At 34.9% G+C, this 26,714-nt stretch overlaps 1 protein-coding gene across 3 annotated transcripts in view; it reads left to right on the forward strand.

The window, feature by feature from the left end:
- The window catches only part of CSMD3 (CUB and Sushi multiple domains 3), a 586,072-nt gene that overhangs the window by 399,530 nt on the left and 159,828 nt on the right, over positions 1 to 26,714 (forward strand). For all 3 annotated transcript variants that reach the window (XM_068182735.1, XM_068182715.1, XM_068182726.1), the window contains 4 exons: positions 902 to 1,093; positions 9,571 to 9,709; positions 11,810 to 11,997; positions 20,355 to 20,549. In XM_068182735.1, the coding sequence (XP_068038836.1) occupies positions 902 to 1,093; positions 9,571 to 9,709; positions 11,810 to 11,997; positions 20,355 to 20,549 (714 nt within the window). The remainder of the gene's footprint in view (positions 1 to 901; positions 1,094 to 9,570; positions 9,710 to 11,809; positions 11,998 to 20,354; positions 20,550 to 26,714) is intronic.

Below are 26,714 nucleotides of genomic sequence, written 5' to 3' on the forward strand. Positions count from 1 at the left end.
CAGTACTGCCACTTTGTGTTTATGTTACACATGTTGCTGAGCTCAGTGGGACTAGTTCCACAGGCAAGTCTGACATTTGGTATTTATTTGTAATACATATAGCATGTTTCAGTTCCATAATGTTAGTAGGAAATAATATTTACTCTAAATAAATATTGATGTACTTACTTTTTGCTTAAGTTTTCATATTTTTGTCCATAATAAATTTTATTATGTCGATCAAGAGGAAAATATCTTTAAATTTTTTATGCTTTTTTGTAATATTTGTAATTGTATTTTATCTTAATAATAATCCATACTTATGCATTATATATAGCTCTACATTCTCTACTAAATCCATGTGTATTTTTTGTAGTGATTCCTTTATTATTACTACAAAAGTCTAGTGTTATAGATAGTAGATGTAGGCATGCAAGGGTATAGATATGAGTGATCAATGAAATTCACTTCCAAGGTCACCTAAATGTTACACAATAGATATATTTATGAACTATAGAACTGGGGAGAATTGAAGATATGGGCAAGTAAACCTTAACTGGAAAACCTGAAGACCTTAATCTGCTTTTAATTTTATTCATACTAAAAATTGCTCTAAGTTAAAAGTACTAAATGTCCAGGGTAATAGGAAATCTCCTCCTTTCCTTTTTGCATACTGCAGTGCTTCACAGAATTAAAAAAATAACTAAAAGAAAAATTAGGCACTTTTAATAACTGAAGGAGATTGAAAATTTAATAGGATAAAAGCAGCAGATTGTCAAATGATTTCTAAACATTTTTAAGTTATTAGAAATTTTTGAATTTGCAGAGCTTCCTGATTAGAAAAATGTAACAAAATAAAAAAATATTGAAAAGTGGGTTTTGTTTCAAAAATTTATTTACATTTTTTTCACTGTGCTGCTAGGTTCTGTAGCCACTGCCTGTCGTGATCCTGGTGTCCCCATGAATGGAACTAGAAATGGTGATGGAAGAGAACCTGGAGACACTGTCATTTTTCAGTGTGACCCTGGCTATGAACTTCAAGGAGATGAGAGAATAACCTGCATTCAGGTAGAAAACCGGTACTTCTGGCAGCCAAACCCACCAGTCTGTATAGGTATGCAGAAAAAAAATTAAATAATGCTCTCCTTAAACCAGAAAACTTTATGTAATTAATTACACTGTTCTAGGAACTTGTTTAAAGAAAATACATGTACTGCATATCTTAAAAATTATTTTACATCAATCTCTGATAGTTATAACCAAAATCTTTCCTCTGTAGTTGTTAGTATAATAGTTCTTATCCTCTTCCACTCAGGGACATCTCATTTAAAATTTAATTATCTTGGACAGAGAAAACAAGTCAGTGCCAATGACTATAATCCTTGGTAGTGTATTCTTGGACAAACATTGCGGGGAGGAACTTGACAGAGATTAAAACTACAAGGAGGACTGTGCAGCTTTCAAATACTCTCATTTAGTAAACTTGACTTGACCATAGCTGTTACAAATAAAATCTGCATTCTATTTGCATTTCCTCTGCATGCATACCATCTACCTTGTTCATGCATATCTGCAGACAGGTGTTTGCAAACACTACAGTACTGACTTGGTGTCTTGGCTATTCTACTTAATGTGTTAAAGTATTATTTTCTCTGTTCTTACTCTCCTTACTATGCCTTTGTGGGTCATGTGAGTTTATGGGCTTGAAGACAAGAACCGTCTAGACTATTTTCTGTAAGACTGCAGTAAAGAAACATTTATTGCTCATCTCTTATAATTCTTAGATGTGAAAATATGCATATTATAGTAATGGCAACTGAACATCTGTAGATATCCAAGTGAAAAAGTAAAAGGAATTCAAGGGCTCTGGGCCCTAAACTTAAAATATTCTTCTATCATGCTGGCCTTATTTGATATTGCTGTTTTTAAAATATATATCTCAACTGAAAAATAATTGCCCTATTATAAAGCAGTACTAGCAGTTTTAATCACTATCGATTGTGAGTTGATGATATTACAAAATAGATTAAATGTAGGTGTAGGTGCTCAACTGACATTCTGTCCGTGGCACATATTAAATATGCATCCACTTGTTTTTTTAGTTGCATGCATCCATTTATCTAATACTGGTAAGTTCCACACTTAATGAAAAACACCTACTGTACACAGAGTAGTAAGAATGCTTATTATGATGATTTATTTGTCCAAATGTCAAGCATGAAGTTATTCTCTATTGATTTCCTATAATTATACATTCTTGGGGAATATGAACTGATAATAGACTAGAGTGTGTAAACCTTGCCTTGGAGTTAAGGGATTTCAAAATTATGTTGTAGCTCAGTACACCTTGAAGTTCATTGACTTTTTTTTCTAATAACTTGTAATATATTTTTCTCATAACTAGTAATATGTAAATCCAAACTGTGCAATACTTACCTCACACATAACTTCAACATCATCATTGTTTATCAAAGTTTTAGAAAAAAACAAATATAATTTTGATGAAAGAATGAGAGGCAGGATTAATTCCAAAGGTGTATAGTTGTACCATGTTCTAGATCTATTTTATTAGTTCTTTACACATCAAAGTGTCTTTTCGAACCTCTTAATTATTAATGCTCAAAACTAGGTAAATGTACTTTTTAATTGTTCTTACTTGTGGGAGTGCCTTGTTTTTTTTAATACCCTTAGTCTTGTCTTGCAAAATTTTAAGAACATCTTCCTTTCAAAGGTAGTAGCAATGGGAAAATAACAAAGAATTAAATAATGATTCATGTATTTGAATGATAGATAGTAATTAGAAGTTCTTCTATACTAAAGGTATTCTGAGAAACTATAAATTTGAGAGCATGTTTCTGCCAAAAAGACAATCCTTTGGTTTATGTCTGTGCTGCACAAAATAGCTCCATGTTTTCCATTCCAAATATTTTCTGGATCCAATATTGCTTAGATACCAGAATCTTAAGTGACTCTTTTTGCTTAGTTTTCTCAGAGATGACATTAAAAATTCTAGTATTCAAAAGTAGATTTTAGGATTCAAGTTAACCATACATTTAGGAAAAGTATACACTGTCTCCCAGAGGTTTCAGACTTTCTTCAGAAATTCATATGTCAATTTTTTTTTTCTTTTGGCTTGATTTTGCTTGTTTCTACTGTTTTGATTCAGGCAAGGTCTTGTTTTTCATATTTATATCTATAAAAAAGGTTTTATTGTAAACACTTAATTCCAGTGATAATTTCTATTCAAAATAAAATAACACAATGATCCTTTATTTAATGTGTTGGGGTTTAAAAAAAAAGGAAATAAAAAATAAATTAAACCATACATTCTGTTTCATTTCTTAAGAAGTAATTAAATAAATAAATACATAAATAAATGTCTTGGGTTGATAATGAAGTGAGTTTTCTTGGGAAGTTATAGTCAAACTAATTAGTGGTTAGATTTGAATATTGACACTTGGTGTGACTACTGAAGACAGTGGACATGCTTTTGAGAATACAGAGGGTTAAAAGTAGAGAACGCTTAGGGGAGCACTCTCTTTTTTTCTGGTCACTGAAGAGTGCAGACTTCCCTTGCTCAGCCACAGGCTGGGTGGGGGAGGGGAAGCCATGCAGCTTGAGAGGTAGGCCAGGGGGTGAAGGGGTTCAAACCTGGCCAGCCCTTGTGGACAGAAGGGTGGAGAAAACCTGAGATGAATTTGTTCCCCCCCGCCCTCCTAAAGGGAGAGAGAGAGACAGAGAGGTTGTGCCACCTGGAAATTTGATCTCATGTGCTGACAGTATGCTGGTAGAGGAGAAAGAGAAGGTGGGGGAAGGTGCCCAGCCTTGGGAGCTCTGGGCAGACAAGATTTCAATCGTCCTGGGAGCCCGAGACTTTTAACCCCTTCTTAGATAAAGAAAGCTTTGTGAAACATTAATCCTCCTTGATCTGAAAGAGAAAAGAGACAGCCTAAGACCTGAGATATTAGAAGAAAAAATCCTAGGTTGGAGGAAATTATAGAGTAACCTTAGCTAAACTTTTCTTGTATAGCCATAGACTAAACCAATTTCTCCTGCAACAGAGACTACATTTTTAGAGGGATGCAATGACTTGAGCCAAGAGAGTGGCCTGCTTCAGTGAGTGACGTCATGTGCAAGAGTTGAGTGAACAGAGAAAAGTTGAAGAAGGTGTAGTAATGCCCTCTCTTCAGGGAAAAAGATCTCTGTTTTCAGGACCCTCGGCCCCAGGGGAGGAGAAAATGGGGGGGACTGTTGTCTCGAAATAAGAAACTGTTATTCTTTAGTACTTAGCAAAGCATCCTTAAAGGAACCCTATGAGCAGTCTCAGTCCATGCACAGTGGTGAGAGCACTGTACATGGAAGGAAGATGTCATGATAGCAGATTTTCTCCAGGTGGTACCATGTCTGACACACAAACACAAGAAGTTACAATTGTGTTTCCTAGGGGAGTCTATAGTACAAGAGAAACTCCTCTCTCTCTTAATAGACTAAAAATTAATTATCTGAGGAGTAGTAACTTAATCGAAAAACCAGAGTTTTTGTCTCACTATGTTTTATTAAAAATTAAGTGGGGGTCGGAGGAATGTTTTAGAAAGTTTTCATTCTAAATTCTGTGTGTTCCTTTTATTATAGTTGTAAGTTAATAAAGTTTCTTTCTTTATTTCTAAGCTTGAGCCTGCTCTGCTCTATTTCTAGTCACATCTCACAGCGCTCATTTAAGAAAAATACATTTTCACGAGTACATTGGCATTGCGCCAGCATCAACCCATGACAACAAATAAATAAATAAAAGCCAAAAAGCTGTGCAATAAGATTTTGTTGCCTCCTAGAGAAAATAGTTTGTAAATAAAAACCTCCCCAACCTATACTTCCTTATATAGAAATAATAAATGCTGAGATCATCACAGAGATAGTAAGGCTCAGTGCTTGCTTACCACTGTGTCTACACAGAGGTTTATATAGACAGGCTCACATAACCTACATCTAATTTTTACTGCATAACACATAAAAAATATATTTTTCATAGTGTTTTGACATTTGCCTTTCTTTCTAGATGAGCTGTTATATTTGTTCAGTCTTACCTCATGTCTAATACTGTCAAAAGTGTTCTTTAAACTTTGTTTTCAGAGCTGGTCTGTCCTCAGTTAAAAATAGTGTTATGGCAATAATACCTTTCTACACATTAAATTCAGAAAATTATGGATTCTGAAACACATAAGAATTTAATTAAAACACTCAGAGACAGAAAGTCTATGACTAAGTTTAGAGAAGATAGTAAACTGGAAAAGGAAACAATCTAATAACATTTTTCACTAGGTTATGTTAACATTCTCAACTTACTATCTTATGAATTGAAAATTAAAATAATCTGAAACCATTCTATCTGAAGAAAATTCTGTCTGGGAGATATTTTGCAAAGTTGAAGATTATATTTTTTATTATTTTTTTTACTGCTGTTAAAGGCATGACTTGAAATAAAATATATTGTGGCTGTCTGTCTAGCTTAGTATACTTTCCATTTATTCCCTTTTTGATTATTAACAGACCTTGGGAAGAATTAAATGGAAACACTGTAAACAGCAAAGGTAACTGCTGATGTGTGTAAAGAAAGAATAGATATATAAGAAAGAAGTTACTAATATGAAAATATTCTATCAGTGAACTAACAGGGAACTAAACTAAATCAAGACCTCAGGAAAATATCATGAACGCAGACTTTGGCAGAATTCAGTCTGAAACAAGGACATAGCATTTAACTTCCTTGTATCATTATATGACAGGTCAGAGTACTTCAAAAATATCATCAGACTCCTACTGTTTAGTGGTCATTTCAATGAAGTCTGGTTACAGTAAATAACCTAAATATCCTCTCTGGTATTCTTCACTATTTCATTCCTAGGATATACAGAGACTGCAAACTAAACCATTAAAGTACATGAAAAAGAGGAATGTACAGGGTTATATTGAAGAACATTAGTTCCAGCTGATGAGCAGCCTTTACATTCCATACAACCTAACAGTTCCTTTTTTACAGAAACTTTTACTTCAACAAGGTTTCAGAAAGTTACACTGAGCTACTGTACAATTAATAGATGTGTATTGTTTTGTAAAAATTTAATTTTACTCATTTTGGAATTGTGACAAAGGAACATTCAACAGCATATGATTTTAATTAGAAATAATAAGAATTTTAATTTTTTGAAGATAGAAAAATTGCAATTATTATCCGTATTGTAAAACTAAGTAAATGTTTCACACAAAATGAAATTTCTCCTGTCTGTTCCCTTGTAGTTAATGGAACTTTATCTATCAACTGAAAATATCTGGGAAAATGTTATTGTGATAAAAATTGTATTTGTCACTTGTCGAAAAAAAGCAAAACAAATTATGCTAGGTCTGGAATATATATTTTATGAACTTGCTAGTACTATTAATTTGTGGTATTATTGTGTAACTAAAACCATCCCAATGTCTGCCGTTTCCACTTCTGTTTTTACACAAAATGATGATTTTATGATTCATCATCAATTTTAATACTGAAATGTAAATGAAGATTCTAAATTTTGGTGTTTTGTTTTGTTTTGAGTTAATTTTGCTATTCATTACTCCCTTTTAATTTAAATAAATATGTAAAATGTAGAAAGACTATAATCATATATACTGCAAGTGTGGATATGTTAATATACTTAAGTATTCTACTTGCTTTACTTGAATTCATAAATGACCTGTGATTTAATTCATAAAATCATGGATTCACAGAGTGATTTGGGTTGGACCACCTAATTCTCACCCTCCTGCTGTGTCAGGGGCACTTTCCATTAGACCAAATTACTCAAAGCCCCATCCAGCCTGACCTTGAACATAAGGGATAGCCATCCAAAAATTCCATGGACAACCTGCTTCAACCTCTTCTCACCACCCTCCCAGTAAAAAATTTCCTCCTAAAACCTGATCTAAATGTACTTTTAAGTTTAAAACACTTCCCCCTTATCCTGCTACTGAATGACCTTGTGATAAATTCCCCTCCAGTTCTCTTGTAGGCCCTCTTTAGGCACTGAAAAGCACCATAAGTTCTCCTGGAGCTTTGTCTTCTCCAGGCAGAGCAATCCCAACTCTCTCAGATTGCTTTCATAGGAGAGGTGTTCTATCTTGCTGATCATCCCTCCTTTGGACTCTCTCCAAAGGGTCGATGTCTTTCTTGTGTTGGATGCCCCAGAGCTGGATGCAGTATTTCTCATGATATTTGGAAATACTCTGTAAATTTCCCAGTAGGTTGAATTATACACGTACATATCATCTTTATCTGTACAAATCCTCGAGTACAATCACACAGCACATACAGAACAACCAGAGGATCAGGCCCAGACAACATTGGCTTATGAAATGTAGGTTCTGCATGAGCAGCCAGATCTCCTTGTATAACAAGGTCAACTGTTTGGAGGGTGTTAACTATCCAGCATTTGGTAAAGTGTTTGACACTATTTCCTACATCATTCTCATGGAGAAACCGAGCGTTCATAGGTTGGACAAGTAAACTCTTCACTGGATAGCTACTGACTGGATGGCTGGACCCAGAGAGTCAGGGTGAATGGAGTTGCATCCAGTTAGTGGCCAGTCACCTGTGGTGTTCCCCAGGGCTCATTACTGGGACCAGTCCTCTTTAATGTCTTCATTGATGATCTGGATGAGGCGATTGAGCGCAGTCTCAGTTTTCAGGTGTCACTAAGTTGTGCTGGAGTGTTGAGCTGCTGGAGGGTAGGAAAGCTCTGCAGCAGGATTTGGAGAGGCTGGATCAATGGGCCAAGGCCACTGCTACAGGGTTCAATGAGGTGAAGTGATGAATCCTCCGCTACACTATATAGCACTCCAGGCTTGGGGGATGAATGGCTGGGAAGCTGCCCAGTGGGAAAGGACCTGGGGGCATTGGTAGACAGGTGGCCAAACACGAGCCAGTGTGTGCCCAGAGGCCAAGAAATCCAATGGTATCCTGGCTTGTATCAGCAAGGTATGGCCAGTATGACCAGGGCAGTGATCATCCCCCTGTTCTTGGTACTGGTGACATTGAGGTGTTGTCATAACTCTCTCTACACAGAGCAGCAGGCACAACTTTCCCAGCCATTCTCCTGGGGAAGCTTGTGAGAAGATCAGAGAAAAGAATGAGAAACAATAAGTATTGTATAGTATAGTAATATAATAAAACAATTAATCAACCCTCTAAAATCATAAAGTCAATACTAATTATTACCCAACAGAAACCATACTACGATATTGAGGTAACAGAATGAGTCCAGAGAAGGGCAACAAAACTGGTGAAGGGTCCAGATCAAGCTTTATGAAGATCACCTGAGGAAGCTGACGTTGTATAGCCTAGAGGAAAGGAGGCTCTGGGAAGACATTCTTGGTCTCTACAAGCTCCTGAAATGAAGTTGTGTTGAGGGTGGTGTTCATTTCTTCACCCAAGGAACAAATGACAGGATGAGAGGAAATGGCCTCAATTTGCACCATGGGAGGTTTAGATGGGCTATAAGGACAGATTTCTTCACCACCCGTAGGGTTATCAAGCATTGGTACAGGTTGACCAGGGAAGCAGCTTAGTCCCTGACCCTGGAGGTATTTAAAACGTGTAGATGTGACACTTAGGGACATGGTTTGGTGGTGGATTTGGCAGTGTTCGGTTTATGGTTGCACTCAATGATCTATATGATTTTATCAGAGATTTAAATAACCTCAGAGCTTACAGAATATCTGTTGCAGAAGACCTGAGTAATCAATTACCTTCCTAGGCCTAGATCATCACTTAGAAGAATTAAAACTTTGAAAATTATAAATCTTTATAAGTCTTATCTGGAACCTTTTAAATAACATTAAAAGTTCTTTCAAAAAAGATCCTTAAAAAGCTGATTATTTTCTTGTTGCTGCATGAAGTCTCTCATAAGGAACGCTGAAGAACAAAATTTAATTATATCTTCCTTCTTTTTTACTCTTTATTTTTTCTGGACTGAAACCCCACAAAATTTGGGAACCTCAAAATCACATAGAAAAATGTGGGGTTTTTTATTCTGATTGTGCTTAAAGCTATTTTATTTATCTCTGAGTTTGAAAAGTGCAATTATCTGAATATTTTTTAAAATTTAATTTATATTATATCCATCTTGATCCGAACTACAAATCACTGTTATCTGGTGAAAAGGCAGATAATTGCATTACCAATGTAAGTATCATGTTACATAGCCTAATGAGGTTCTTTCAGAACACCTTTAACTAACAGTAGAAAAAGGAAAGCTTATCCAGTCAAGTCTTTTTATGTGTGCAGCCAGAGCATTTTTCAAGTTCACAGTATATTCAGAAAAGCCTTGAAATGATGCTATGCAAGCAAAAGGACAGATTTCAAAACTAAGTGTTCCACATAGTAGTATTAGTATTTGTCTAAGGCAAAATGTGAATATATTTTTGTTTGTTTCTATTAAAGCTTTGTAAATACCTGACTTGTTTAACTTTTGGAGGACACTAAAGGTCAGTGAACAGATTGCTGCTACTTGCTTCTTTGTCTCTTACCTTCTTTCCTCAAGTTCAATCTATTTTTATTCACAGCTCCCTGTGGAGGAAACCTGACTGGCTCATCAGGTTTTATACTTTCACCAAACTTCCCTCATCCTTACCCCCACAGCAGAGATTGTGACTGGACTATCAATGTTAATAGTGATTATGTTATATCATTAGCATTTATCAGGTAAGCTTCCTTAAATTTTTAAAATCATGTTTATAATTTTATTATTGGCTTTATTATTATAACTTTATTATTGTTCAGATCTCTCACAATATATGAGTACTTAATATCACTATCAAAAGTATTAGTAATCATTATCTTTGTTAACAGTTGCAATAAATACGTCAGAGTCATCAATACACATACAGGTGGAGCTTGCAAACTCTTTGCTGTTTCCTTAAAAGCATTCTGTTTGCACTGGCTAATGTTGAGGTAGATGATGCTCAATTTAACTAAGATTCATTTCCTGAGAAGGTAGCATGGAGTAACTCACTGAAATTTCTGCAAACCAGGATGGTCTTTAATGATGAAAACTATTGATTCATCGATTTGTACGTGGCACCTGCTATTTAGACAATATTTCAAAAGTAGAATTTAAATTTAGTTTTATTACTCCATATAATTTTAGGATACTCAAAATACTTCCTGATGTTCTGGCTATTGAATGGAATTGTTCTAGAGTTTTATCACAACAGAAGACTAAATTGAGCTTAATAGAATTCACAAAATAAATTTTGCTTCCTGCACTGTATGTAACACATGGTGTAAATTAACATATTTGTTATGTGTGAAAATTATGCATTCCAACTAGGAAATATGTAACAAACAAGGTAAAAATGGTAATTATGATGTCCCATCAAATTTAAGTTCTCCTTATGCTGGGTGTTCTATAATAGTGTCTATATTGTTCATATCAGTGATGACTTCTTTAGAGAGGTAGGTCATACAGTTGTCTGTTCTTGGTGCTCAGTTACATAGTATGTGTTTTTATGAATCCATCTTAAGGAAATTAATTGCATAATTATATTTACATAATTAACAGTATAAATTTTTTGTTGGTGATTTCAGAATGTTGTAAGTTGGTAAGGAAACTCTATTGTGTACTAGTACTTCTTTTGTTGATTTGACTTAATATCATGAGTTCAATATATTTAAGAATATTCTGCTTTTTATATTCTGCATTTAGATATGAGATCCTCCATCACAGAATTTAAAAAATATATATTTTTCAGTGTGACTCCATATACTATGAACAGTTTATAGATCCCAAATACTGCCAAGTTCTCAAAGTATGATCTGTTGCTATGAATCTTTGATAGAAACTCAGAAGCTTAGTCCTGGTCAAAGTAGATTGCATCTTTACTGAGAATTGCCTCATTTATGACACACAGACTGATCTAGAGTGAGAAACACTGAATACTCCACTAAGTACTGTATAATAGTCTTTTGATTGGAACTTACTCCAGCTAAACCTTTTAAACTCAAGATGAACTATGGCACTTTAATAATCAAAGCTGTTGACATTTTACTTTTGCATTTCTTTTATAAGGAAAAAAAATTGAAATAATCCGAAACTTAAAAGGGGAGCTCTATCAGGTCTTCAATGCCTACATTTATTTCAGTGAGGGGCTACTGTCATGTAGAAACATAATAGTATGGATTTTCATTCTCTTACTAACTACCTTTTTAGAAAACTTTCTTTCTGTATGGGGACAATCTTACAAGTGAAACTGGTTAAATCTCTGCCCTTAACTAAAATTAAGTTTGAATTTAACTAACTGAGTTATTTAACAAACTATAATGTAGTAAGAAGAAAATGGGAGGTTTCAATACTTCATCTTTTTATTCAAATTGATCATAGACAAAATGCTTCTTGCTCTAAGAGATATGGGAAGATCATCCTCTGGCTGTCAGAAAGAGTTTAGTCTGGTTGGAAGCTGAGTGAATTATATCACAAAGCATTTCTGCCAAGGGTTCCAATAGATCTAGGTTATTTATTTTCCTAAGTCTTTAGAATTATGTTGTTATTATTTTCTCTATTTAAAAAGCTTTCCTTTTTTATGGCTAGCAGGAATTTATTGTTTCTGAGGTGTGAACCAAAAGATATAGTATTTCTGTGTTTTCTTATAAAACACTTCTACAAATCATTTTTTTTTCTGACAGTTGAGGGATTTTTTTTCCTTTTATTAAAACAGTGATAGTAAATTTTGAATTTAAGTTAATAAGTGTGAAAATGTTAGACAAAGCATATTCCATCTGATGTTTCTCTTTTTTGTTTTCTAGCTTCAGTATAGAACCAAATTATGATTTTCTTTATATCTACGATGGGCCAGACAGTAATAGCCCACTGATTGGGAGCTTTCAAGACAGCAAACTGCCAGAGAGGATAGAGAGCAGTTCAAATACCATGCACCTGGCTTTTCGGAGTGATGGATCTGTTAGTTTTACTGGATTCCACCTGGAATACAAAGGTAAATATAATTATTTTTCTCTATATTTACAAAGATCAATGCAAGAGTACAAATTCTGGCTTAATGTCTCATAATTTTCCGCCTGGTAATGTTTTTGTTTTGCCTGAGAATATGATAATGGAAATTTTCTAATCATGCAAGCACAATGTTATAAGATTGCTAACCTAAAATAAAGTTTCTAGTATGACTTCATTTACCTGTAATGTTGAATGTATGATTCCTTTCAGTGTTTGAAGCAGGCTTACAGGAAGGCTGGGCAGGCATTTTTCATGAAGGCATGTAGTGATAGGACAAGGGGGAATGGCCTTATGCTGAAGGAGGTCAGATTTAGATTAGATATGAAGAAGAAATTCTTAATATTGTGAGGGTCATGAGGCACTGGAACAAGATGCCCAGAGAGACTGTGGACTCTCGATCCCTAGAGGTTTTAAAAACCAGGATGGATGCAGCTCTGAGCAACCTGGTCTATTGGAAGCTCTGAGCAAACTGGTCTTCCTTGCTCATGGCAGGCGCATTTGGAGGTAGATGATCTTTAATGACTCTTGCAACATAAATAGTTCTACGAGTCTGTCATTCTATGAAGAAATAGGAGACAGCAGTTTACAGGTGTCAAAAATAATGTTGCAGTGGCATGACTTAACAGCATCTATCTATCTATATATATATATATATAGATAGATATATATGTTTTATCCAGAATTTAATTTTTTTTTATTTTACATAGAATGTCATGTTGATTTAGGTGCATTTAAGGTCTTGTTAGATGAAATGACATGCTAGAATCTAGGAGTCCTATATTGAAAATAAAACACTATTTTGGCTAGACCTTTATATGATAGACCACAGTAGAGCTGTCCACCAGTCTCAGATCTGCCTGAGGTCATAGCACTGTAAACAAGAAAATGTAGACTTGTAGATACATTATCAATATGAGTTTTCATTACTGCTTCTGCATGGCTTGAGAAACAGAAACATTTGCTATTAAATGAATATGAAAATATTCTGTAAAGACAACCAGAAAGAAAATAGGGGTGATATAGACCTCCTTGGTCTTATTTTCTTCTCCATTTATTCTGAGAGCAGTTAGTAAGTGCAAAGCTATAGAATGGAAAGAATAATGTATTTATTGCTTCGTAAAGCCCGTGAGGCCTCCATATACTTTCCTACAGTCATTGTGTCCTACAGATGGCAAGGAAGTTGTCTCCACAGTATGAGCTAGTGCTGAAAAGTTGAAAGTAGGTCTCAACCATGTTGATGGTATGCCCAGATGTATGAAGTGTTTCAGTTCACTTATGTATATTTGTTCAACTAAATTGAAAAATAATAAATGCAGATGAACTGCTACAGGGAGTGATTCAATATCACAGAACTTCTGAATAACATAAAAATAAATTATTTTTAAAAAGGCAAGTCTTTTTTTATGTGCTGTTGAATTAAGCCTTGTGTCACAGAATCAAAGTGTTTCTCCTTTCCACCAATCCAAGTGTGAAGGATATTTGTGGATGTGACAGTTAGGTCAGAGAGCAAGAAAACTAGATAAGTTTTCCCAGAATTGGCTTGTGAGACTTTAGGGAGTTGAAGATAAACAATGATAGCTTGTTATTATAAACAGGTGTTGTTTTCCTACTCTCTGTTTTCCTGTTTTTCTCAAAGATTGTTTATAAAAAAGGTGTTTCGTTAATTAGCCAATCCAGTGAAATGTATTGATTAATTGACCAATCTGGTCTGTTTGTATCAGAGCAATGTATAAAAGAATTTCGAAGTAAAGCGAGATGCTGTGCAAACCAGCCTTCTGGTGAGTCTGTGTCATTTCTTACTCAACAGTGACAGATATTTATTAGGAAGACAGTCTCTTCTCATGCTGCTTTGCTGGGAAGGAGTCTGGGGAAGCAGAAGAACCTGGGAGGGAGTACAGCCACAACAGCTGACCCCATCTTTCCAACATTATATTCTGGCCTGGGGGAGCCTACTTAGGTGCTGGCTGGGCATCAGTCAGTTGGTCATGAGCAATTATTTTTCATTTACATATCTTGTTATTCTGGGGTTTTATGTCCATCTCTTTGTTTAAATTTTCCTTCCATTACAATTTATTATTGTTTCTATTATTGTTATTATTAATATTGTTACATTTTATTGAAACTATAAAACCATTCTTATTTCAATCTACAAATTATCTCAATTTAACCTTTCTAGCTCTCTCCCCATACTACTGTCATCCCACTGAATGAGTAGTTGCGTGGCCCTTGGTTGCTGACTGGGGCTAAAACTCAACAGTCCTTTTTAGCAAGTTGACTGGAGGTCTGACCACAGTGTTTTTAAGCAAATTTGTTTTAATTATGCATTATGTTAATTCAATAATCACTGGTCACAATTTTGATTTATTTGGAGTCAGAGTTGTCATGCTTGTTCTGAGAATTGGGTTCTGTAACAACTTAATTTCTCTGTATGTTCTTTTGTTACCTCGGGACTGGATTAAGGATATAATTTTGATGGACTGTGTAACTGGCTCAAAATATGATAAAATAATTCCTGTTTGTGAGACTAATATTGTATTTTTACTCAGTTTGGTTGTTATATATGTACTTTTATGAAACCACCTCTTGAAAACTATTAACAATCACAGCTTTTATCTTTTCTCGTCAGAGACCCAATCTATGGGGCAGATGAGGAGGAACACTTGCCCCACTCCTTCATCTTTTCTTTCACTTTCACCTTTTTATTCTCCTCCAGGCGAATTTTAATAGCTCTTGAGAATTTTGAATATCCTTGAGATGTTCAAAGTAGCATATTCATATTGCTATGTCTCCTGTATGTGTTTCAGGTTTTGCTTGGGGTTAAACAATTATTTAAGAATACTGCCTAGAGATCTGCCCTGATAAGTTACAGAGTACATGGGAATGGGTGGGCAAGTACCAAGGACAGTGGGTACCTCCAATGTTTTGGTAGTTCAGCCCTGAATAAGTGTAGAATGCTGAAAAACTACTAAAATATTTGAGGAAAGTTGTGGATGTGACAGTCTGAGAGAGAAAGTCTCAGAGAGAGTCTCAGTCTCAGAGAGAGAAAGCCAGATAAACTTTCCCAGGAATTGTTCTGGGGAGTTTTGAGAAGGCTGAGAGAAAGAATTAAAACAATCTTGCAGCTGATGTTTTGAACAGTTGTTTTCTCATAAGATATTTACCAAAGGGTGTCTTCTTAATTAGCCAGTGGTAAAATGGGGTGTTGATTAAATGACCAGTCAGGTCCACCTGTATCAGAACTATGTATAAAAGAATCAGTTTCTAATAAACTCGGATTAGCTTTCTAAGACCTAGAGTCTATGTGTCTCCTCATTCCTGTTCCTGACTCAATGGTGACAGAAAGTATCTTGTCACACTAGCAATTCCAGAAATACACAAATCATTGTAATGTGCTGGGACCTTGCCAAGGCCTACTAAGCCCTATTCAACATAATTCACTATCCTCAAGGGGGAGAGGTCTCTGGATCTGACAACAAAACGACAGGAGCTCTGGCTACTCCAGCTGCCATGATAGGTCTTGCAACTGAACCAGAGGAACAACCCATGCTGGTATCAGTCGCCCCTACACAAAAACAGAAATATTGGATGCAAACAGCAGCTTGTTTTGTAAGGAAAGAAACTCCTACTAAGAAGGAAAAGGAGGAGGAAGTGTTTGAAGAGGGCTACTCTGAAGGGCCATTACAAAATGAGGAGGAAGAGGAAGAACTCATAAAAAAGTCAGTGACCATACAATCAGCTTGGCTGCACCAATACAATACCATACAATTGGCTGCACCAAAGCTGGGTTAACAGGGTCAGTAATCTGGAATTGGAGGGAAAAGCCCAGCACCTTTCTAGAATCCCTTTTCTAGGGAAGGGAGCATTGATAAACTGATTGAAAATGGGGCACAAGCCCTCAGCCTCTGAAGGTGATGTCTTCCAGGCATAAGGAAAAGGTATCCCTTCTAAGATGTTATAATCCATTGAGGCAAATGGACCCCTATGAGGAGAGTTATCCAGTACCTGAAGGAATTAGCTATGCTGCAGGTGATTTATGATGACCTTGATACTGAGCAGTATCAAGGATCCAGAAGTCCAGTGAAAATGATCCACATGCTGTAAGTTTTTACAGAGCACATCAAATGTCACCTCATTGGAAGAAAGACCTAGGAAGATAGGGAGGGACAATCAGTGGATAAACTGGACACGGAGAGAACATGAGAAAGTGAGAGAGAATATAACGCTCAATCCTAGAGACATGGGAATGTGAGTTGCAAGGAAAAAAATCACAAAGTGAGTTTTTCCAGTAAAATGGCCACTCCAGTTTCCAGCAGGATGGGGGAAATAATAAAAAGAATATAAGCAAGAAAACTCATGGGTTGAGATAAAGGCAGTTTAATACAGAAAGCAAGAGCCATGCACACATGCAGAGGAAAATAAGGAATTCATTTCCATGGGCAGGCAGATGTTCAGCCATCTCCTCTAAAGCAGCTCTCCATCACATGTAATGATGACTAGGGAAGACAAATGCATAACTTCAAATGTCCCTCCTTTCCTTCTTCTTCCCCAAAATTTATATCCTGGGCATGGTATCATATGATATGGACACCATACCATATGGTAGGATCCAACTTTGGTCATTTGGCATCAGCTGTCCCAACTGGGTTTGTTCCAACTACCAAAGGAGGGAGAGTTCCAAGGGCATGTTGAAAAGGCTGAGCCAAAGTCTTATCAGGTGCTCATAGAGATAAGATGAGAGCTAATGGACTGACAAATTGACATAACAGAAATTTCAATTACATATTAAGAAAAAATTAATCTCTCTGATAGTCAAACGCTGGAACTGCTTTCCTTTCGATGATGGCATCGGAATCCTTCAAAATCATAACTGGACTGTGAAAAGGCTTAAGTAACCTAATCAAATTGGCCCTGATTTGCATGGGAGTTGTACTACATCACTTTCAAGCTAAATTTTTCTGATTTGATGAACATAAACTTTTCATACAAAACTGTAACTGATGCAGTTCTGCCTTATATGTACACTAATACTATTTAAAGTGACAGTGTACTCAAATTATAGTTCATTGGTGGACCCTGTTTTTCAGATACAAATCTCAGACTGAACCATGTCCCAGGTCTGATCTGTAGCCACGTGGTTGAGTTTTATTCTCATTCTCTCTCCCTCATTTCTATGTTATAATGGAGGAAAAGCTTATTAGTTCTATTAAGTATTCTGGAGAATAATTATTGAATGCTTGCTATAGTTTGGTATGTCTGTAATATTATCTTCAAGAAGTTTATTATGCCTTTATTATCTTTGAAACTTAGGCAAGGAGTGGTAAGTCATCACATTCTGAAAAAAGCACTTGCTTCTCTTGGGTTTCAATACAGTTTTCCACGCACTGAGATACTAGTTTTCAGGAGGATTTTGGCATCATTACACTATGTTATTCAACAGAGAATTTCTTGTTGCATTTGAGATTGAAACAGCATGTGTCACTGTTTTCAGCCTGTATTTCAGAACCTTACTTGATCCATTGTGTGACAATATTGTCAGGGAAGTAAATGCTGGTTTCTTTAAAGCTTGTTGCAAAATTTTGTTATGTACAGAAAGAACTGGAACCTGGTATGAACAGCCAAGAGTATAATGTTACTGTAACCCAGATCTGAACTGCCTAATGAAAAAAATTATTTCCTGCCTACTTATTTCAGAAAATAATTTTTAAAATGCTCCAACTGAAAAAAAAATCTTTGTAATAATACAGCATTTTCTCCGATGTTCTGCTAAATCTGTCACTGTCCTTATGTGTTTTTAACTTAATGATACTAATATTCTTAGTTAAAAAAGGCAAAGGGCTGCAGGGGTAATCAATGTCTTGTGTTCCTCAGTTGGAACAACATGACATCAGTGGTGAAGAGCTTTCCCTCCTGTCCCCTGGGAGCACTTAAAAATTTGCTGAAGCAGTTTACTTACTTGGTCTTTTTTTCACTGGTTCTCAGCTAAATCTGAAGAATTCTTTTGCCTAATTTGATTAGTTCTTTATACATTGTAACATATTCTACTAACTTTTTCTACAAGTTCACTTAGCAGCTCCTTCGGATTTGCAGAAATATTTTTAAGGTGCTTAGTATTTCAGGCTTTATTTTTCAGAACTGGTATTAAGAAACTATTTCTATAGTGACATTGTTACTGTTTAGTCAGCAATTTCAGGAGAGTGTCACAACTATAATTTTGGGGAAAAGAAAATTACAGGGTGGTATTTTTTCCCTAGAGGTAATTTGTGCTGTGACAGATCCTTCTTTTCTCAATTTTTGATTTATGCACCCGACATAACGGATTACTTTATTTTTTCTCTCTTTATTTTTTTCATCTAGTGCTAATATCTGCTTTATCTGTGTACCTTCTAGAGTACCTTTGAAATATTTTGAATTATTTTTGTCATAAACTCAAGAATGATGATCTCACAAAAGAAATTATGAATCAATACAGTTATATCAATATTGGTTCAATAACAGGAAAAATGTTATTGTATTGATTTTCTAAAATATTGGTTATAATCCTAAATAAATTTATTCTTTTTTCCCCTAAGTTTGATCATTTTAGAGTTGAAAGAGTTTGAAATTTGCCCTAAGACCTGCCATACTTCTCAAATGAATGTGTGGATGGTTTACTCAATAATTATTAATATCTGTGTGATATCTTATAGACTTTCTACTAAATTGCATCTTTTGACTTTTCATTGTCCATCCAAATTTTTGAATGAGAGTTAAATAAGTTTTAGACTACACAGTACTACTACCTATATGAATCAATGTGAATACCTAATACTTGTTCTTAATGATTAAAATGTATTGTAATTATTATTTGTTACTGTGTTGTTCTTCATATCAGAACCATGCTCTGTAGATTATATATGCAAATCATAATAAATTTTTAAACACATTAGGAGATCTTGACATTCTTTTGAAAGATGTGAAGTTGAAAATTCAAAAGAATTATTCTGTGTTTACTTCTTCAAATGTAACCATGATGTAATTATTTATCTCCTCTCAGAAATACTACAACATAAAAGTGGCCTTAAGGGATGTACTTAGTTCATTAGCTTGGCTCAAGTAGTGACCAATAGTTTATGTGTGGCCAAACTATATAAAAGTCAAATCAATAATAATTGTTCCTGCTTATCTATAATTTTTCAGAAATTTTAGTTTAGGTACTGACAGGATCAGATAAAGCATCTTTTTATATAAAACTCTTAAAAAGACTTCCAGGAAGTTCAAAGCTCATATAGTTTTTTGGCAACCATACCTACTTGTAGCAGAAAGTTCCACAGTGCAAATATGCCTGGTAAATAAACATTTTTTTGATGTATTTGAAAGCTGGTGCTGGTCTTGTAGAAAATTAAGAAGTGTTCTCTTTTGATTTTCTCCACAACACCCTTAAATCTTGAAGAAAGTCTGAAATTTCCATCTTCTGCTTGATAAAATATATTATTGCAGACTCCATCCTGCACAGCATAAAATAATCTGCTTTACTCCAGCTTCCACATAATATATTTATTCTTTTTTCCTTAAAGGAAATTACACTTTTCCCTAAATGTTTTACTTTTCTCACCTTCTGCATAATAATGCTGTTAATTAGAAGTGTTGAGTAATTATTTTTGTTCAATGTGTTACTGGACATTGCTATTCACATTAAAGAAGTAAAAGGGAAGCAAATATAAAAGTGTATGCATATATTTAAATTTATTTCAATAATTTGAAACTAATAGATATAAATGATAAAACATGAGATACATTTAGGGAATATTTTTATATTTTTTAGTCCACTGAGGGATAAATATGTATATGAAAATATATACCATCATATAATATATGTGTATATATATATATATATTAAAAAAAACCCGTCATCTTAAGTTTATTAATTTTGAAGACATTCTGGTTTGCATACTTCTTATTTTGCAACTGTTATGTTGGTTTCCTCTATTTACCAGTTTTCACACCACAGATTTTAAAACTAGGATGTGCCTTATCTACTGACAGAAAGATGTCTAACTACATAATTTTATCATTGATCAGAATGAATTCTGGAAAAAAATGGAGCACTATAGGAATTATCTTAAAAAAAGGACAGAAGACATAGTTTCTGTCATTATATAGTAATTTGTACAGTTGTTAAAGTGAAGTAGAGAAGACATTTGATGGAAAGTCTTCTTAAAAAAAACCCAGGTTCTACAGGGTGCTCAAAGAAGGCCGCAAAAGAATTCCAGGAAATATTCAGATTATATTTGGTTTTATTTGTTTTTATTTATTCATTTTGGATTATATTTAGAATTATATTCTCATTTGTTTCCTCTACAGCAAAACTTCGTGAGTCTTGTTTTGATCCTGGAAATATAATGAATGGAACCAGACTTGGAATGGATTATAAACTGGGTTCCACTGTTACATATTACTGCGATGCAGGATATGTTCTTCAGGGATACTCTTCACTAACATGTATCATGGGAGATGATGGAAGACCTGGATGGAACAGAGCCCTGCCCAGCTGCCATGGTAAGATCAGTTTTTAATTAATTTTAGTTGCCATTGTCATTACTCTTGCTTTGTAATAGGGAAGAAACACGTGAAAAATTTGAGGTGATTTTAATAATATTCTCTTTCAGGAAAAAAAACCTTTCCAATGATATATGTAATAAAATACATGTGACAACTCAGGAAACTATTGATTCCTGTTTTTATTAACATTGGATAAATAGTGTTGTTCTTTTGAATAGAGCTTAGTAGCATTGTCATTTTCCATGTCAACATATGTTCTTGAATTAACTTACGGCAGAGTATAGAGATATATACTATATATATATATTTAAATACAACAGTAAGTATACTTTGGAAGTCATAATACATGTTTGTTTCTTTTGGTTTTTACTGGTTTTGAAAGCATGCAGATAAAATATTTTGTATATACCACATTACAAGATTTAAATTCTTGGGCGTGTGGAAAAGTTAAGCCTTGAAATGCAGGAAATATCCAATTATTCAAACTTTTACAGATATGAAGTCTGCTCATTTCAAGATTCTTCTGACTTTAGTTGTATGACCATTGACAATCTCAAGCATCAGCATTTTCAGATTTACACTCTAAGAAAAGATTAAACTTTATTTTACTGATTTCTTAACAGAAAATGATAGCCACTTCCAAATTTAATTTTGTGAAAAATCACATATTCTGTAAGACTTAGCACAAAACCTCTCCCATGTATGCAGATATTAATATAAGAAAAATAGCATTTGCTTCTTAAGTTAAAATAAAATCCAATTATTATGTTACTTTCCATTCCTTTTCACATTTTGAAGACAAAATACCTGTTAAATCCATTTCCAATTTGAACAAACTTAGATTTTAAATAGAATATGGATTTTCTCTGTTGTGTACTTAAATTTCTATTGCAAAGTGGATGGTAGAGTACCAGCAAAACCAACAAAAAAAATTTCAAATCTCAAGAATATCCAATATTATAATCATTTGAAGAAGTTCATTATTTTCATTATTTACCAAAACCATCATAGCACTGCATTCAAAAACTCAGTGGCCTCAAAATGGGACACCAGCCCTTGCAAATGTTTGGAAGTGTGTTCAAACTTCTAAAATCTCTGCATTAGAAGTCAAATATTTTTCATCATTTTAAAATGAGGAATGAATGTTGTTTTTTAGTGAGGAGATGGTGAGGAAGGTTGTTGCATACAATAGGGGAAAGATTCCCTTGTTTTGGAAAAACTTTTTGATAGGTAATGAAAATTAAAAAATACTTTATTGATGTAATAATTGTGTCTATTAGTGTCACTTATAATCTACTTAGCAATCTTCCAGTGCTGTCTGTTGTAACTTTCAGTAAAGGGAGAGTATTTTGCTTGGAAGTACTGCGATTGTAATAAATGGAGAAAAATAAATTTTATTGTAAAAGAAGTAGTGGATGTCTGTCACTGATTCCAGCTGGATCATCCTCTTTCCTGGATGAGCAAGGCCCTATTTAAAACATGAAAAACACCATACTTTAGGATATGATGACACAGAATAGATGTTTTCACTTGTTTTTCTTTTATTACTTTTTCCTCCAGAGTCAATGGAGTTTTGTAGCTATGTTGCTGGGGTATATTATGTTATATTTTGACCACATTATCAATGCTTTCCACTTTTGTATGATTTATCTCAAGAAAAACAGGACTTTTATATAGATATAAGAAAGATCATATCAGTTAATTAGCTTTCAGTTACAGAGCTAGCAGAAACAATTTGAGAGCTGAATTTAGCTCCTGAAAACCAGTCTCACCTACACAATAAAATTTGCATAGTAGAAATCAGATTCCTCCATTCTGCAGTTTGTATTTTTGCAGGTGCTTTGAAACTGATAGAGTTACAATTAAATATGATATAAAATACCGCCTCAGTGTATATGGGGGGTTTATAGTAAGACAATTAGTTGCAAAAAAAAAAAAAAAAATTGAACAGATGCTAAGATTATCTAGGCTAATGTTCTAAGGTATTCGGTATTTCACTATGGATGTTTAGAACAGGATGTAATGAACCTATGAGGATGTTCATTATTAGTATGACAGAGACAATGATGAATGATTTTTTTTCAGTTTCAGCAACTGTAGGTAGTTTTAAATTTTTCGTAGCAAAAAACAGCAAAAATAGAATAGTAAAAAACCCAGTAATGGGAAATCATATTAATAACTGAATGTGAAAATCTTGTTCCTACCAGAGAAATAATTTATTGATCACTAAAACATTTTACTACATTTCATTTCAGTTGAATCCTTGGAAATATTTGAATCCAAGCTTCAAAATAACTCCATCTGTAAGATATGTCTAACAATATCCAATATTTTCTCAACTGCCTATAAGAATATGCCTATGCTTATGATTTATTCACTTTTTTATTTGGTAGCAAAACCAATTCAGCATATTATTTCAGTTTCTTTTGATCTGATGGCAATTTGAGGCAGCTCAGATCAGGTTTATATCTGAAAACTTTTAGGATAGAAAAGAGATATGCACAGAATAACATAATCTTACTGCTTATTGTTTTGTAATATAGGAAGTGCTGACAACTTTTTCATAAATAATTCAACATTGTTTACTTAATCAGAGGCTTTATAGCTCATATTTTTATGCACTTTTTACATGCTGACCATACAAAGAGCTGTTATTTAAATCTATTTCAGAATTTGAATGAGGAATGAGTTGGGCAACTGCACAAGCCAGACTATTCCTGTTAATGAAGGAATATTCAGCAGTTGATGAAGCTGAATGTTACTGTTAATGAGATGCTCTGTGACTCCGTGTTTTATAGTTCTAAAGTAACGGTCGGTTTAGCCAATTAAGTAGCATGCTTTACTTAAAATTGTCATATGTGGACTATTTACAAAGTATTTCTCACTTTCTTTTTGTCCAGAACATCATGTTTGTTTTGTAGAATCACATAAACAATGACCCAAGTACTTAGAAGTAGAATTGAAAACAGTTAGGATTTTGCTTTGAATACAAAAATGATATTTAAATTCTAAATACTCTGAAAGGTTAATTCTTAATAGACAAACTTGAAAAAATGATTGAAAGTATTTCGAAAAAATAGGAAGGATTTTATTTTATTGTCATTGAACTATCTTCTGAATTTTTATTCCCAAGCTTCCACTTCCCATTTTTTACAAATTTATGTACATTGCTTTACCATTCCAAGCTTTCCTTCCATATAGTCAGTAAAGAGAGACAGCCTTCTTAAAAGGTCGTCAAGGGGGATTCAAAGAGATGGTTAAGAAGGTATATTTTTCCATTTGCATCTGGGCTGCATTAACAGGATTTAATCTGCTTGCATGTTCAGTAGACTATGATTTAGAACAGCAGCACAGGAAATACTAGATCTAGTGAAATATCTGAATATGTTCTGTGGAAGCAATACTGTTTGCACTAAAAGCATACAACTCTATTTTGGGGGGATGGATGTGTTAAAATTTAGCTGTTAGATTTCTGAGTAATTGAAGAAGTAGGCATCTAAGTCTGAGTGTACCTTAACCTATAAACCTCACCCTACAGACCCTTTTCTGTATGAGCACACTCATTATTCCTCATCCATGCAAAGGAGACCATTGTACACTAAGAACTATCAAGTCAAAAAGCCAAAATGAGAAAATTTAGCTTCCACGTAGAGGAATTTGCAGTAACTGACAAGGGATTTAGTTATCAGTATATACTTCTCAGAGATTGCGGTCTATTTTCTGCTGATGTGTGACTGATTCTTTACTGTAAATTACACAAATAATTTTGTAAATAGGAAATGAAACTAATATCTTTCTTTATGGCTATTCAGACAGCTGGTATTTTGCTGAAAACCCCACAGTTTTTTTAAAAATGTGATTGAGCATTTCTTACAGATGTTCTCTTCATATCAGAAAAAGTTTGAAAGATTTATTGGAATTAGCTATAAGTATTAATTCTGGAAAGATCGGAAAGCAAAAATAAATACAGACACATGCTTATATTCACAGCAAGAACTACTCTGTCTGACCTTTTGCATATACATTTGGAATTCATATTATGGTTTTACAAAGTCCATTGAATAATAAATGTTTTATGTAATTATTCCAGGCTTTCATTTAAGCAGTAATAATATAATGGTAAGTAAAGTATTAGGAAGGAAGAAAGTTGTTAATTACAATGATCTTATTAAAATCAACTGCCAGAGAATCCTAATTCCCAATGAATTTAAGGGATTAGTTAAGTGGAGTGCATCATAAAGCCAGGTATTTCCTCTTCTGTTGAACTAAATCTGCAGCCAAATTTTGGGAACAGAGTTTAATGAAGGAAATGTTAAAAGAAGGAGAAATATTTTAAGCTATATAAAACTGGGGTTTTTTCATCTTTAATTTTTTTACACTCTTTGCTATAAAATAAATTATTTGAAATCAAGCATATCTATTCAAACCATAATTTTAAATATGTTTGCCTGTATGCAACTGTTAGTTTGAAACAACATCATGAATTAGCCGGGAAAATGTAACAGCAACTTTAATAGTTTTGAAAGCAATGTATTAATTATAAAATATGTAAATTAATTAGCAGAGTTTCTAATTTGTTTGGCTATAAAAGTATACAGAAAGTACCAATGAAAATACAGAATAAATTATGTGATTTTTTTTTTCTGCTTTAGAATATTAAAAACTGGCACTTGTTTGTGTGCTTTGAATGTGTATATTTTCCTGTAGAAGATTGAAAAAACATTACGTTAAAAAAAATCTTTCATCATGTATTTTGAGGTGCAGAGAAAAATTGTTTTTAGCACTAGTTTACATAAATATATGCTTGTTCCTGTATGTAGTGTTAGAACCATAGGTGCATATTTTTCTTTGAAGACTTTTTTAAACAGACAAGGTGACTTCAGGGTATTCTGTTCTCAGAAGGAAAAACATATCTCTACCATTTAGTCACACAGAGAAGCAAATATTTATTTTCCAAAGTCTGCAAGACCCTGAATTAGGACAGGATTATGTTGTATCAGTTAATAATCATGGTAAATTAATTAATTAATAACTGGAATTAAAGAAACTGATCCAGTCATCTGCACTGGCTATAGCTGACAAACACGCATATTGCAATGTTGCTTTCTTTTCCCCTGGCCCCCAGGCAGCTCTGGTGCCTGGAGCAGCACTGCCTCTCTCTGGGACTTGGGTCTCGCCGTTTTTCCCAGACGCAGCTTCCTTCCATGGTCCAGGCGAGGATGGCCGTGGTTTCTGCCGCCGCGAGTGAGGGACTTTGACAAAGAAGCGAAGGAATTGTCCAATTCACCCACGAGGGAGGCTGAAAGTCTTTTAATGGCTGCGGGAGCTGCGGCGGAGAGGTTGTGACCCGCCTCCAGCACCCACGTGGGGGAATGTGGCCCTGAGTTTCGGGAGGTGTCACAGTGCGCTGTATTGTTCTGGGCAGCGACAGCAGGGACACGACTTTCCCTCCGTGAGCTCTGCTATTCCCAGTTATTGCTAGGTCCAACGCAGGAACAGATAACGACGACACGGGACCTGGGGTAAAACTGGATGGGTTTATTAGGTCCACAACCTGGGACCTCAAGAAAAAGCCCAGGGAGTCTGCAGAGGTTTTTATAGGGGGAGTGGTATAGGGCAACCAGCCAATGAGGGCATGGCAGGGGAGGAATCTAGGGCAGGACTAACATTCTATAAACCTATGAGGGAGAGCAGGGGAGGGGGATAATACAAAGAAACAAATGGGGTATCGAATACTACAGGATAGACAAGTAACACTCTGGAAACGGGTAGGGATAGGGAGGATTGATAACTTGGGAGGGAAGAATTTAGGGAAGAGAATAATGGGCAAACAGAAACTTAAAGCAAAAACCACACCACAGCAGGGAGGCGTGGGATTTTATTGGGGGCAGGGCGAGGAGATCAGAAGCCCTCCTGCCCAATGGGGACAGGCGCTGTGGCGATGACGAGGACCGCGGCGACCAACAGGGACGTGACGGGGCAGACACCAGGCTCTGGGGCGAACAAGGTTGCAGGATCGGGATGACAGCCACCGAAGTCTCCGGACTGGACAGGGACTGGTTACAGGAGTGACGAGCTGAAGCTCCAACAGTGAGAGACTCAGAGCAAACCCCCGGGGTGGGGGGAGAAACAGGGGGATGCGCAGGGGTACACAGAGCTTGG

Source organism: Anomalospiza imberbis, chromosome 1 (genome assembly GCF_031753505.1).
Source record: "Anomalospiza imberbis isolate Cuckoo-Finch-1a 21T00152 chromosome 1, ASM3175350v1, whole genome shotgun sequence".
NCBI lineage: Eukaryota > Metazoa > Chordata > Aves > Passeriformes > Viduidae > Anomalospiza > Anomalospiza imberbis.